General features: G+C 34.2%; 2 protein-coding genes across 2 annotated transcripts; one reads left to right on the plus strand and one right to left on the minus strand.

Annotated features, from left to right (window-relative positions):
* The first annotated feature begins 1,025 nt into the window (after positions 1–1,025).
* Positions 1,026–5,351, plus strand: wfs1 (wolframin ER transmembrane glycoprotein wfs1). Its single transcript, XM_018455469.1, has 6 exons — positions 1,026–1,273; positions 1,936–2,040; positions 2,233–2,449; positions 2,534–2,757; positions 3,254–4,455; positions 4,563–5,351. Exons 1-6 carry the CDS (start codon positions 1,216–1,218, stop codon positions 5,349–5,351), a joined length of 2,595 nt encoding a protein of 864 aa, XP_018310971.1. The 5' UTR covers positions 1,026–1,215.
* A 1,865-nt stretch (positions 5,352–7,216) lies between these two features.
* On the minus strand, positions 7,217–10,827 carry LOC108727376 (vesicular integral-membrane protein VIP36). Its single transcript, XM_018455488.1, has 7 exons — positions 10,586–10,827; positions 9,595–9,710; positions 9,252–9,449; positions 8,851–9,013; positions 8,287–8,453; positions 8,084–8,147; positions 7,217–8,007 (listed from the first exon to the last, which is right to left on the minus strand). The coding sequence occupies exons 1-7, from the start codon at positions 10,698–10,700 to the stop codon at positions 7,856–7,858; spliced, it is 975 nt and encodes a 324-aa protein (XP_018310990.1). The 5' UTR covers positions 10,701–10,827; the 3' UTR covers positions 7,217–7,855.
* Positions 10,828–13,653: the final 2,826 nt, after the last annotated feature.

The following is a 13,653-nucleotide window of genomic DNA, read 5'->3' on the forward strand; positions in this document are numbered from 1 at the left end:
TACTTCATAATAACTGTAGCAAAATTTGTATCGAAGAAATAAATTACTAAAAACGTCGTGCTTTAATATTTGCTCTCATATTAACAATAGGAAATAAAAAATGGAATTAATTCTTTTGTTAACAATACACAAGTTCCATAAAAATATTAATTGCGTGTTGTCCTTATCGGTTCTAAAGAGAAACGAGTAAAGTTTACTTGAAAGAAAAACGTTATTCGGCGAAATAACAAACATTTATCGTTCGCTAAAACGGGTCATTAAAATCATCTTGACGCACGTACGTACCTCAATTATTGTGTCCAATTACTTACATTGTGATAAAATAAATATTGTGTAACATATTTTAAATTGTACTACTTTATAATATAATTGTAGCAAAATTTGTATTGAAGAAAAGAAAATAAATTATTGAAAACATTGTGCTTTAATATTTGCTCTCATTAACAATAGGCAATCGAAAATGGAATTAATTATTTCGTGAATAATATACGAGTCCCATAAAAAAATAATTTTGCGTTCTGCCCTCATCGGCTCCAAAGGGAAACGAGTAATTAAAATTCACTTGGAAGCAAAACATTATTCGGCGAATTAAGAATCGTTTATCGTTCGCTAAAACGTCATTAAAGCCATTTTGACGTACGTACATACCTCGATTAGTCGTAATCGTTAATTTTCTACCGGACACCATGTTTGGAAAAAACAGATTGGTTGCGAAGAGTCTGCGGGGTAGGACGGGAATTTGGAATGAGAACGAGATATGAAAGTGCGGATCTGTAAAGGATACAAAAGCATGGATGAGAGAATTTTTTGCTTGTGACTTGAACGGACGATCGAAAGCTAACCTTTCACTTTCCAACGGAGGATTCTTCAAGGCGGACAGCCGCGGTAGAGACGCAAGAGATTCAAATTTCGATGCGGTACTGGCGGTACCCGGCGTTTGTTTACGTTCTCAATCTGATCCAACCCAACCTGACGTGACGCTGACAGGGACGCGCATGCGCCGCGCGTCCACGCTTGCCCAGCTATTCAACAGGAGCGCTCGACGGAGTCGCGCGACGTGTGTGTGTTGTGATCATCGGCGTTTCGTGATCGCGGCGAGATTCGGCGTACGAGACGAGACGAGGTCGCGCGTCGAGGTCGAGGAAGCAGAACTCGTCACACACGCGAGAACGCGAGTTGGACGAATCTCAAACCGCGCTCTCCGCCCTATGAGTCATGGCTGGTATCGTACCACTGTCTGGTAGATCCGGCAGAAAACAGTGGACGCTTCACGGTAATCATCACCGGGGTGGCTCGGGGGAACGCGAACGCGCCCGGGGTTTGCCTGGGCGAGGACGCGTCCGACTTCACGTTTCGAGATGCGCACGTGATTCACAATAAAAACGGCGCGATATTAGACGCGTTCTAATACCTGTCTCTTGAACAGAGTGTGAATCGTCGAACAGGGAAACAATAGAAATTAATCTCTGACAGATCTCCATTTAGCATTGCGGAATTAAATGATTTGCTAATTAGTCCCTTGTTAAAAATTGCTCTTGTTTTAATGCAGTATTAATAAAGACATGTCATTAATTGGCCATTGATATGTAATTATCTATTTATATTACACTGAAAAAAATTGCTCATTTAACTAAATTAATAGTTTATTTAATTAAATTAATTCAGGTCCCTCTCTCTCTCGTCTTTATTTCTTTCCTTAAAGAATGTATGTATTTAAGAATAAAACTTTGAAAATAAATAAATAAAATATTGAAATAGAATAACAACAAGAACAATACGTGAAATTATTATGAAGCAATATATACATGAAGTTTGTAAAGTATAACATATATATATATGTGTGCGTGATATACATATATGTGTTGACACAATGAACATGAATTCTGATTAGTTTTTTTTTCTGATTAAATAGCTAATTCTAAGTCCTATTGATAGATGGACCTAAAGGTTCTCTTAGACGCTTACGTTCTCGATTGGCAGAAGACGGCTGTCCAGAATCTCAAGTAATTTTGGCTAAGCAGTTGTTAGATGAACAATGTGGTAAGTTGGAATATATGCTTGACAGCAAAGGTTTTCTCATGTTATTTCATCCTTTCTAAACTACATATATTATTTATATATAATTTATATGTATATTTCTCTGATATAATTGAATTAATTTAATTTAATTTGTATAATTATGTTTCTCTGTATGTTTTTATTTTGTAATTATATTTATAATTATATTTCAAGAGCTTGACGTTGATAAAGAGGAGAACGAAAAATTGGGTGTTTACTGGTTGACAAAGGCTTCGGAACAAGGAAATTTAGAGGCGACTGATATTCTCAGAAAGTGCTTGGCAACTGGTCGTGGTATTACGGAGCATAACTATTACGACGTAAAAAGTTGTCTAGACATGACACAGGATGAGAAGTTGGCTAGAAGAGCGGCGAGGGAGATGTTTATGAGGTAAAGAACAAGTAATTAGTTATTAAAAGTAATAAATAAATACCACATGTTGTATACATGAATATAAAATTGTTTTTTCGTTAGTTTATCGAACGGTGAGGACTTCATAACTACTGAGCAACTACAAAAACGTATGAGGAATTTATCGTCTCCATCGATCAGTAATGCCGATTATTTTCACTCGAACAATACCTCCAGCAACACATCGCAAAAGGGATTAAGCGACGATAATGATTGCTTCCCCAGAAATGGACTTCCTGACGATTCCTTACCTACGAAGGATGAAGATCGAACAAACGACGTTCACGGTAAAAGAGATTTTCAACAATATGTTAAACTAGACTGCTTTACGAACATAAAATAGAGACAGATCAAATATGAGTTTGAGGCTAGATCTTAGACCTAATAATATTTATATAAAAATTTTAAATACACATCCTATTATATAAATTATGCGCCGATTACTGTCGAACTTAAAACGCAATCTTAAACTTATTGTAAAAAATATTATCCTGATTAAAAGTCTTTGCAGTATTTTAAGGTGCTTATTAACATCATTATTAAACTGACGATTAATTTGTGAAATTGTTATTTCAACTTGAGTTTGATTGCATTTCAAGTCTGATAATAATTGGCGTACAGTTTCTCTCTATAACTAGAAGATGTATTTAAAATTTACATATAAATATTAGGTCCTAAAATCTAGTCTTGATCGTATTTGACCCTTCTTATTTGAGATTGTCACATTTTTTTAATCACTTTTTTTATTGCATTTTTAATGTAAATTTTGCTATTCAATCACAGGTTGGACGGACCAAGGTGAAAAAATCACAGAGGCTGCTCTAGTGTCTGCGGCTGCAAGCTACGCACGCGGAATGCTTCCAATAGTGTCACATGCTCTCTGCATGGTGGATCCTTCCGAATTGGTGCTGGATACGATACCGCTGTTGCAGAGGCCATTTATTCATCCGTTTGCGTCGCTGAAACGTTTCTACAGTTGGTTGGTCGAGACTCTGGGTCACAGAGGAACGTCAATCAACAGAGTTCTCTTTACATCAAATCTACATATTCTCCTGTTACTGTTACTGTACTCCTTATTCGGCACAGAAAGTCTAATACTTTTTATACCAATGGCTCTCTACTATCTCTCGTTTGTAGTTATGGTGGTGGCCACCTTCCAAATGCTTCAACGGAAACGCGAATTTAATGATTTCCGCGTGTGGTCAGGCCTATTTCTTAGTTACTCAGGCGGAAATCTGAATCCTGAGGAGGCGGAGTATCAATTCTGCCGCAACAATCTAAAGCCGTATGGACATTTCTTTCTCGCGTTGCTACTGAACTTGATGATCTATCCTCTGACAGCCCACCAATGGACTCCACAATCTGAAATCACTATAATAGCAGTCACGCTCACTCTTATCACACTGTGTAGCTTCACGTGGAGAGACTCTTCGCGGTTTCCCGATTTTCTAGCCCTCTTCAGCTTCGGCGTGCATGTACTTGCTAAGTATCCTTATGAGACGGATATGGTTGTGGCGCAAAGCTGGAGATTTTTGGACATCAGAGTGCCAACATTCGCATCTTACGTTGTCGGCAACGGTATAGAGTTTTGTCTAAATTTCCGCGCTGTATTTTACCTCTTGATACCGGCGGTTTTTGCGAAAATGGCTGCGAGGGATGGCTGGCGCGGGACATATCGGATTTTAATACCCCATTGTGTTACTCTGAGTTGGTGGCAAATAGCAATCTTTAGTTCTCAAGGTGCAACATGGTACGGCTTGATAAGAGGCGCTCTCGCATTAGTTGGCATGGTTCTATTTCTTCCAATCGCCGGTATTGCTTCCATCATTTTACCAATCGTAGCTATTGCCAAATACTTGTCAGAAAATGATTTGGCCATGAGGATAGCGATTACTACTGTACTCGGAGGAATGCCATTTTTTGCTTCGTGGTATCTGAGGAAGACTAGAACGTCAAGATTTAATTGGATCATTACGCTCATGCAAGTACGTATATTATCATTTCTTCGTCTTCGACTTAGATATCCTTCACGTATTTATAATGTTTATGTATGTCTTGTTCGTATATAAAATTATATAAATGTTTTCTGTAGATTGTTCTTGGCGTTAGCGCTGCGACATTCTTATCGTGGCCGATGATAATAGAATACAATCAGGATTCCGATGAGGCGTATGACATTGCTTCTACCTTAACATGGGATCAGTATCAGAACTACTGTCATCAACCTGCGTGGGAAGAATCGTCGAAAGCGCAAATCCAGGTGCAGTGTGCTCAATTGGAAGGCATACCCGTCTCGTGGGAAGGCTATGTGACAAATATTAGAGTAAAATCGATAAAGAACAATATTGCATTTGTATTAAACAAGTTGCCCAATAATATTAGAACAATAGTTAGTTGTATGTATGGGGAACCGTACGAGGAAAATTGTAATTCGGGCGATGACACTCGCAGAAAAAACTGCAAGCACATCACGAACATTCAAAAGAAAAGAAACAAATGTTATTTTCCGTCTTGGGATCAATACGAGTTTGAGATATTTGTCAAGATGAAAAGCGGCATATGGGGAAGTACCACGGAAATACGTCTCGTTGCGGACCATTCTTTCACCAATTTTAGTCTGAATATATATCCAGGCGATAAGATTTGGTTTTCTGGCGCGCTTTTGAATAATGACTTAGAAACAGAATCTCTTCTCGGTGGCGCTGAATTGCACATCGATTTGGAAGAGGTAGGTTGTCTTGCATGTAATTCTCTTGATTTGAAAACGTCTTATAAACGTTATAGGTATCGTATAAGTTTAAGCTCTATTATCAGAGATCTTTGTCTCAGCGTAAAGACTGTATTGAATTTTCTGTTAAATCCGATTGTGATGTTCAAGTGATGACATTCTATATATGACTGAATTTTTTAGATCTCAGCTTTTTAAACTCAATGTAGTGAAATTTTTTCGATATCTAATTATTACAGTTTGTTTAATATGATTTATATATTAAAGAAAAAATAAACTACTATTAGAATTACTAGTCTGGACAAATAAAATCTAGAAAAAGAAAGGATAAATAGTTAATACATTTAAAAAATACAATTTTAAAGTAAACAACAGCATGCTAAATATGATATGAATTGAACTAAATAAGAAACTATTATATATATGAAGCAGAGCGTTTCTTCAATGTTTGACATACATGTAAATGTGTGTGTGATATGAAAGTAGAGAATAGTGCAAATATTTCGATGTTACCAAATGCCTCAGACAATATATACATACACAAAAAATATATTTATACTATATACATATATATACGTATGTATATGTATATATATGTGTATGTATATTAACAGATATATTATAGGCTTTTATGAACAAGTCATAATCTGCTTCAAAGTATTATATATAAAACATATATTTTTTAAGATTTATATATTTTCCTAAGCATTACTGCCAGTAAAAAAGAAAGAGAAATGCTTGATATTTTTGTATTCCATTTTCGGAAAATAATAAGAAATGACGTCTTTTTGATCTTGTTTTAATATCGTATATAGTAAACATTGTATTTCTTACTAGGTTTATAGTATACATTATATCATGATAAAAGTTTTAATTAGTTTAATGGCAAGGCAGTATGCAACATGTAATGTAAATAATCTTAGTAAAATTATTTAGTAAGCTATTATTTTATTAATAGAAATACGTTATTTCATAAGAAATTTTGTGCAGTGTCATATACTACAACACATTATATTAGAATACGCTAGATATCTCACAATTCAGTTATCTGAATAATGCAGCTTTTAAAGAATACTAAAAAAAATATATATGTATGTGTGTACAAATAATTCTGTATATCAATGTTAAGTGTTTAGATCGAGAAATTATTAATGCATATCTATCTGTAGAATTAAGGGCAGTTTCGTCAATGTATCACACAACGACAATAGGAACCAAGACCAGTACAGTAGCAAAGAGATAAGACATAGATGTGCCTTGGTGTTTTCTGTTTGAATAATTTTAATGTTGATAATAAAAGTATTCTATTTGCTTCTTCAAAGCAAACAAATGAATTAATACGTTAAAAAGATCATGAAAAATCATTGCATTCTGAGGTGCAAATGTATATTTTTGTCATGAATAATATATATTCAAAAATAAAATTCAAAATATCTTATTCCAATACATTTGTGTAATGAATTTTGATACCTTGTATTTCTCTTCTGTGAAAAAAACAAAAAACCTGTTTTTCTTTAGAATTATAGACATATTTATTTTGTATTTGGCAACATGATACATTATTGTTTCGAATGATAACATCATGTCGATAACAAGACAATTGTTTATTAAACGGTTTGGTTCCCTTTTTCTTAGTTTCCATATAAAAGAATTACAATACAGAGTTTTACTATGTAATTATTTTATACTGAAATACACTAGAATCCCCCATATTACATGTACTTTCATGCAATATTAGACATTACTCTAACACAGCATAATTTATATGGCTAACAGTTTGTTTAGAGTTGCATGTATAACTGCAAATAATCTATCACAAACTTTATGCAGTATGGGAGCTTCGCATACATTAATTTTCTGTATATACAAATATAAAATCTATGTTAATAAAGTCTTTTCTGTATCTATATAATTTGTATACGAAAATAATCACTTAATGTGCAAGAAAATTGCATTAATAGAAATTAAACAGTATTTCTATATTTTATATCCTTAAACAATCTCTTTTATCTGTGATGTTATATTTTCTTAAATAATTAAAATCACTGGATTTTAGAATCAATTTGTTCCAATCTAAACAAAAAGTTCTGGATATATTACCACAAACATTTTGTCTACATGAGCATTTGGCTTGAAATTAATATAATATAAAAATTTTTCCAAGACCTTTCTAAAATACAGTTAACAATGTATATGTCACAATACATTCATTACGTCGTCTCATTCTATAAATTTTTAGAGGTCAAATATATAAAAACTTATTTTGTTAAATTCCATGTGGCTTCATTTCAAGAAGAAATAACTTTGGTAAAGAAACTGTAATAAATATGTATTTTTACTGACTATTGTAAAATCAAATAAATGTACATTGAGACCAATCAATGACATTGACAATTAATCCAATAAAGTAACATTCTGTAAATATGGAATTATTACAGAACTTACATACACATATATACATGTCTCTCCTTTACCCCAAAGACTTTTATTCTTACACACAAAAAAGAAAAGGTTTATACTAATTTTAAAGCAAAGAAACCAAATACGGACAGTCTCATAGTACGTTATAACTTAAATCTTATATATGAGAAATCTTGGATAAAGGAGAAATCGATAAGCTGCAACACTCAAAACACACACACTATTTAAATCCTGACTTAGTAAAATCGCTTTCTGCTATTTTCCTGATGCTTCTGATAAAGCATAATTATAATTACAACACAGACTATTAATACAAGTGCACCAAATAACATCAGTAGGAAAAGTTTTATTCCACTCCAGCTAGATTGCTTCGGATCTTCTATACGTTCTGAAAACAGAAATTGATATTAGAATAGTAAATAAATTTCTATACATGTACAATAGGATCTCGTTTAATTGCATACCTCTTGGTGCATCATAGAACGCTGCTGATGGCACAATTTGTGATCTGTCTTCTCGATCTTTAGGCTGCAAATTGACATATTTTTAAATCTCGTTAATTTGTTAATTATTATAAATAGTTTATATTTTTATTAGCTAACAAGATATGTGCTTCACATATTAATATAATATTTAACAAAATATAAAAAAATTAATTAATGCTTACATCATCTATTAAGTCTAATTCAAATAAACGCATTGACAATATGTCATGATTATCAGACAGATCACCCGTAGTAGCAGAAATTCCAATAAAATATCCTGTTGGAAGCTTAACTTCATTCACTTGGAAACATTGCTTCCATGCTGCTTTGTTGGCAAGATCCGTTGAAACTTCATTGTGATAAGAAAAAAAACATTATAAGAAATATGGAGTTATGAGGATATGTGTATATGTGTAATTCTAATCGGTAAACACGCATATATGTGTCATTGTTATGCATGCATACACATACACGACACGCGCACGCAAACACGCATGCGCACATCCACACCCACTCACACACAATTTACAAATCAAGAAAGAGATTAATAAAGCTGATAAAAGATTAATAAAACAAATAAGAAAATAGGAAACGAAGGATGGATACAACACTCCATCTAATGTGATAGGGCAAAGTATAAACAATGAATAAGAATAAAAAAATATTACAGCTTAACAATTTTATAATACATTCATGTAATACATACATAAAAGGTGCAATAAAAATTAATATTTAATTTTACGTACCAGTTAGAGTATCTCTCTCGTATCTTATAGATATGTGTGTATCACGGTCCAAGTTCCTGAATTTTGCTTCACATCCTGCAAGTTGTGTATGAGTGCCATCACGATCGTGATCATAATGCAGAGATCCATTGTTAATCATTGCTGAGATGTAAGGATGCTGATGCTGTTGCAGATATATTCTATTATTTATGTATCAAAAGAAAATATAGAATAAGGTAAAAAAATAAAGACAAATATATAAAAAACTTTAATTTAAAAAAAATTCAAGATATAAAAAATGTAAATTATTTATATTTTAATTACAGTAATTAACTGGTTAATTAAAAATATTCAAAGATTTACATGATCTTAATTGATTGTACAAACTATAATCACACTTAATAAAACTGTGTTCAACCTACGTTATGTTGGCCATTATGATTGCTGTATGTATCAAGTATCACTGCTAATCCTTGGAAATAATCTCGGCTCCCAAATACTGGACCTGGATTCATTCTTTCCTTGGCGTACCAAATAGCAAAACCATCCCCAAATAAATCCTTTCCCTTTCCATGTACTTTAAATTGAATTTGCAGTTCCCAATTTCGTATATGGCATGGCTGTAAACACGACAAGTTTAAAAATCTTAATTGGTAAACAATATATATGTATAATTATACATATGTATAGTTTTTATATTGAAGTTTATAAAAAGTTTTCATATACATCTAAGAAATCATTTGCAAATATAAATGAAATACTTGCCACAGAATTCCATAAGGCACCTTGTTTACTTTGTAAATCAGGTGTTAACCTGATATAATTGTTAGTTACCATTGTACTTCCCATAAAGTCCCAGTTAGGTATCGTCATACCTGTGCCTATTATATCAAACATAATTTTATAAATAAAATAAAGCATTTAATTATAAATATATATTGTATTTATATTATATAAATATATGAAAGAAGACAGATTTGATAAATAAACTTGTGGTTAATATCACAAACAATTAATTTATGCCTATTTTACACGTACGCGCATGCATGCACGCACACATATATATATCTAACTATATATATAATAAAAAATACATTAGAAACTTCATGTTGAGACTTTCATCAATATATTCGTCTGATTTACATTATTTATTCAAAAATTTCATGTTTATCATTATAATATAACCTTTTCTCTCTAAATAATATTTTCAGTATCATATTGCACGAAAATTCTTTTGATTAGTGTTTATTAATCTTCAGGAAGAAATTTATAAGTTCTACAACTTATAAATAGAAATTACGTCCTTTAAAAAAATAGCTCTTTGATTTATTTTTTGCATATTTACTAACTTTATTGTAATATAATTACGTCGTAATTTTAAACCGGTAGTAGAATGACTCGCAGATTGTGATTAGATAATAAATGAACCAATAACTTCTTCCACGTTGGGCGCGACAGGATTTTCTTAAGGAATTTACCTATAATTAAAAAATTGGAGTTCGCACGTTTCTTTAAGAAAAAAAATCGACTCTCTATGTATATTTTTTAATCTTGTAACATGGCTAAGAAACACATACTGAGGTTCCTTCCGCCGCTATCTATTGCAAAAAAATAAATTCTCCATATTAATTAGTCATCTCGTAACCTCAAACGTAATGGAGTATGTCCGCAAATTGCGACTAGACAATAAATGAACAAGCAAATCCTGGGATTATACGAGGAGCGTGTGATAGGAGATAAATGACAATTAGCGAACCTTGATATGGCCTGATTAGAGAATGCTCTCGCTTCATATAATCCTGCGTGTTCCATTCCGCGGCGAAGGATTCTAGGACGCTGACGAGCAGAAGCAGCCACGAAATCACAACCATGTTGATTTTCGATTAGACGTTCCGAATGTTTGTAGAAAACTAAACACGTGAAAAGAGTCACAGCACACTCGTTCGAAGGAGCACCGCCAGAATAAAGGCCAATAAGGCCATTCACGCATTCACCAAGGTAACCAACGTCATTCTTGAATCATCCGGACATTTCGCCGGGGATTGCTGGTTTTATAGTTCGGTAAAATTCGATCCGCGCTAATGCGACAGTCGATAACATCGATCAGAGAGAAACCTGAGAGGGGTCATTGCGAAGTTTTTCGCGGAACTGTCAAAATCATCCGTACACTAGCGCAAGTATGTACATACATCCATTTTTATTTAGAAACTACGTAGCTATCTATTTTGACGATAAAATCATTGGCCGGTATTCATAGGGCGGTATTCACAGTCCGTTCTTATTTCAAGATCGTCTTAAGTAATGTCTTAAGATGCTAATACGGCCTTCTGATTGGTTCACGACTTCTTAAGACTGTACTTAAGACGGTCTTGAATATAAGATCTGACTATGAATACCGGCCATAGTCCGTTCTTATTTCAAGATCGTCTTAAGTAATGTCTTAAGATGCTAATACGGCCTTCTGATTGGTTCACGACTTCTTAAGACTGTACTTCGGATCTACAATAAGTGTTTTAAGACTTAGCCGTAAGAAATTGACCAATTACAGTCGAATTCGAGGAGAATAATCGATTATGATTCGTCGATTTCTTAAGGCTTAAAACTTTATTGTAAATCCGGGGTAAGAAGTCATAAACCAATCTGAGGGCTGCATTAGCGACTTAAGACGGTCTTAAAATGAGAACCGACATTGAATACCACCCATTGGGCAAATTCAAGACGGTAAAGCGGCTATGCATGCTTACCGAGCGATTGAATATGATTGGTTGGATCTAAATAACAATCAATTATGTTTATTTGCTCGGCGAGTTGGCTAGCCACTTTGTCAACTTGAACGCGCCCATTGTGTCGAAGAAAGATGTGGTGCGAGTCTGTACTAAATAGCAGTACTAAATCATGTGCTAAACCGATTATCGAACTTGATCGAGATCGATAGTGCAGACTTTTTTAAGGGCCACTGGCTACGTTTACACCGTGCATTTAGGCCGCGGCCTATACAATAGATGTCCTTGTTTATCCTGTAGATTAAACTGTATAAAAGACACCTATCGTATAGGTCGCGGCCTAAATGCACGGTGTAAACGTAGCTATAGTCACTTAGGCCGGTATTCATAGTCAATTCTTATATTCAAGATCGTCTTAAGTTCAGCCTTGAGGTGTCATGAACCAATCAGAGAGCCGCGTTAGCGTATTAAGACATTACTTAAAATGGTTTTGAAATAAGAACCGACTATGAATACCGGCCCTAGAGTCCTAGATTTATCAGAGAGGCGCAACCGGCTTAAGTCAGTATGACAAAGGTACTAGGGAGGGTACTAAACATGGCTGACATGCTATGAAACTTCCTTTAAACTGTCGAACAAGATAAGACAAAGTAATATAAAATTATATTTAAATGAATCGTATCAATTCTTTAGAGGGAATATTTATGTATTAATAAGTCAGTTGATTAATTGTCATTATAATCGCTTTTGCGTATCACCATAACCTCTTAATTTGCACTGCTGTTAACGGAATAAAACTTTACTCGATGGTAAAGATTCTCGATAAAATTATTCTTGAAATTAAAAAAAATATTGCATTACTCAGATAAAGAATTCTGTATGATACGTAGAAGAATTTCATATGGTTTAATCTATGGAGTATTCCAACTGTTTGGAATGAAGTTATTTTAAAGTCATTTGTGATTGCTAGTTTGTAAATTAAAACAGAAATGTTTGAAGATAAGACATTGTATAATTGCAGGTACGATTGCAGTATTATGTTCTTACATTCAAGAAACATTGAAAAAAATGATAATTGTGAAGCATATATATCTACTGTTAACGAATAAGTAATCAGGCTTTCTGTATAATATCAGTAATCACAATTTAGGCTGCGTTTCATTATTCACTGTCAGTACTGGCAGAATTGCACATGCCATTCCAAAATATATCGCAGTAAACTTCCAATATACTTTTGCGTTTATATGACGTCATAAATTTTTGCGTCACTTCCTATTTCTATTACTGCGACTGGCGAGGTCAGGTAATCGCAGTAAAAAGATGGCGAAATTCAACGAAATGGGAAATCAGGAAAAAATTTGTTTTTTAGATGTCGAAACGAATAATGTCAAAAAGTTATGACATATTAATGAATAAAGTAGATGCAAAAAAAGCACGCAAAGATATGAATATAATTATTATAATAATTCAAAATTTTAAAAATTATTTATTTCTACACAGTCCTACCAAGTACTACTAAATCCGTTTCGTTATGCAATATTGTAACGTCATAAAAGTACTATTAGCAATTTCAAAACGCTTCTGCAGTACTACTTTATGACGTCATATTGTCAGTACTGACAGTGAATAACGAAACGCAGCCATGGTTGTCAAGTCATGTGATTACAACAGCGAATCAGAATGCGTAACACCGGTTGCGCCTCTCTGATAAATCTAGGACTCTAGCCCGGTCAAGCCGCATTTCGGCCATGTTGTGGAATTTTTTTTGAAAGCATCTGTAGCAAGCGGCCGGCGCGGCGGTGCATTTGCGCCTGCGTACGTCATACGTGTTCGCATCCATCGTGATCCATCGTGTGGATCTCAGCTTCTCAGCCTCAGCGGATCATGTCTGCGGTCGGCGGTTATATGACGTCCTGCGTAATACGTACGTCCGCTTGAACTCGACAGAGCCGTTCGTGCACAAGATACCGGCATCTGCATTCGTACGGCGAGGTCCACGTCGCGAGTAATCGGCCGCGACGAGAGTAAGAAAGGGCGACTATTAATATTTGTGAGCGGAGCGGTTGAGAGGCGGCGAGGCGGCTCTTGGAAGAGGGAAAGA

This window comes from Mycetomoellerius zeteki, unplaced genomic scaffold (assembly GCF_001594055.1).
Source record: "Mycetomoellerius zeteki isolate Tzet28-1 unplaced genomic scaffold, Tzet1.0 scaffold481, whole genome shotgun sequence".
NCBI lineage: Eukaryota > Metazoa > Arthropoda > Insecta > Hymenoptera > Formicidae > Mycetomoellerius > Mycetomoellerius zeteki.

Coding starts and splice junctions, on each gene's coding strand:
- wfs1 (XM_018455469.1), top strand. CDS start 1,216: ATGGCTGGTATCGTACCACTGTCTGGTAGATCCGGCAGAAAACAGTGG. Junction 2,041..2,232: donor GTTGTTAGATGAACAATGTG/GTAAGTTGGAAT, acceptor TTATATTTCAAG/AGCTTGACGTTGATAAAGAG. Junction 2,450..2,533: donor GCGAGGGAGATGTTTATGAG/GTAAAGAACAAG, acceptor TTTTTTCGTTAG/TTTATCGAACGGTGAGGACT.
- LOC108727376 (XM_018455488.1), bottom strand. CDS start 10,700: ATGGTTGTGATTTCGTGGCTGCTTCTGCTCGTCAGCGTCCTAGAATCC. Junction 9,711..10,585: donor TCTAATCAGGCCATATCAAG/GTTCGCTAATTG, acceptor TTGATATAATAG/GCACAGGTATGACGATACCT. Junction 8,454..8,850: donor CGAGAGAGATACTCTAACTG/GTACGTAAAATT, acceptor ATCACAATGAAG/TTTCAACGGATCTTGCCAAC.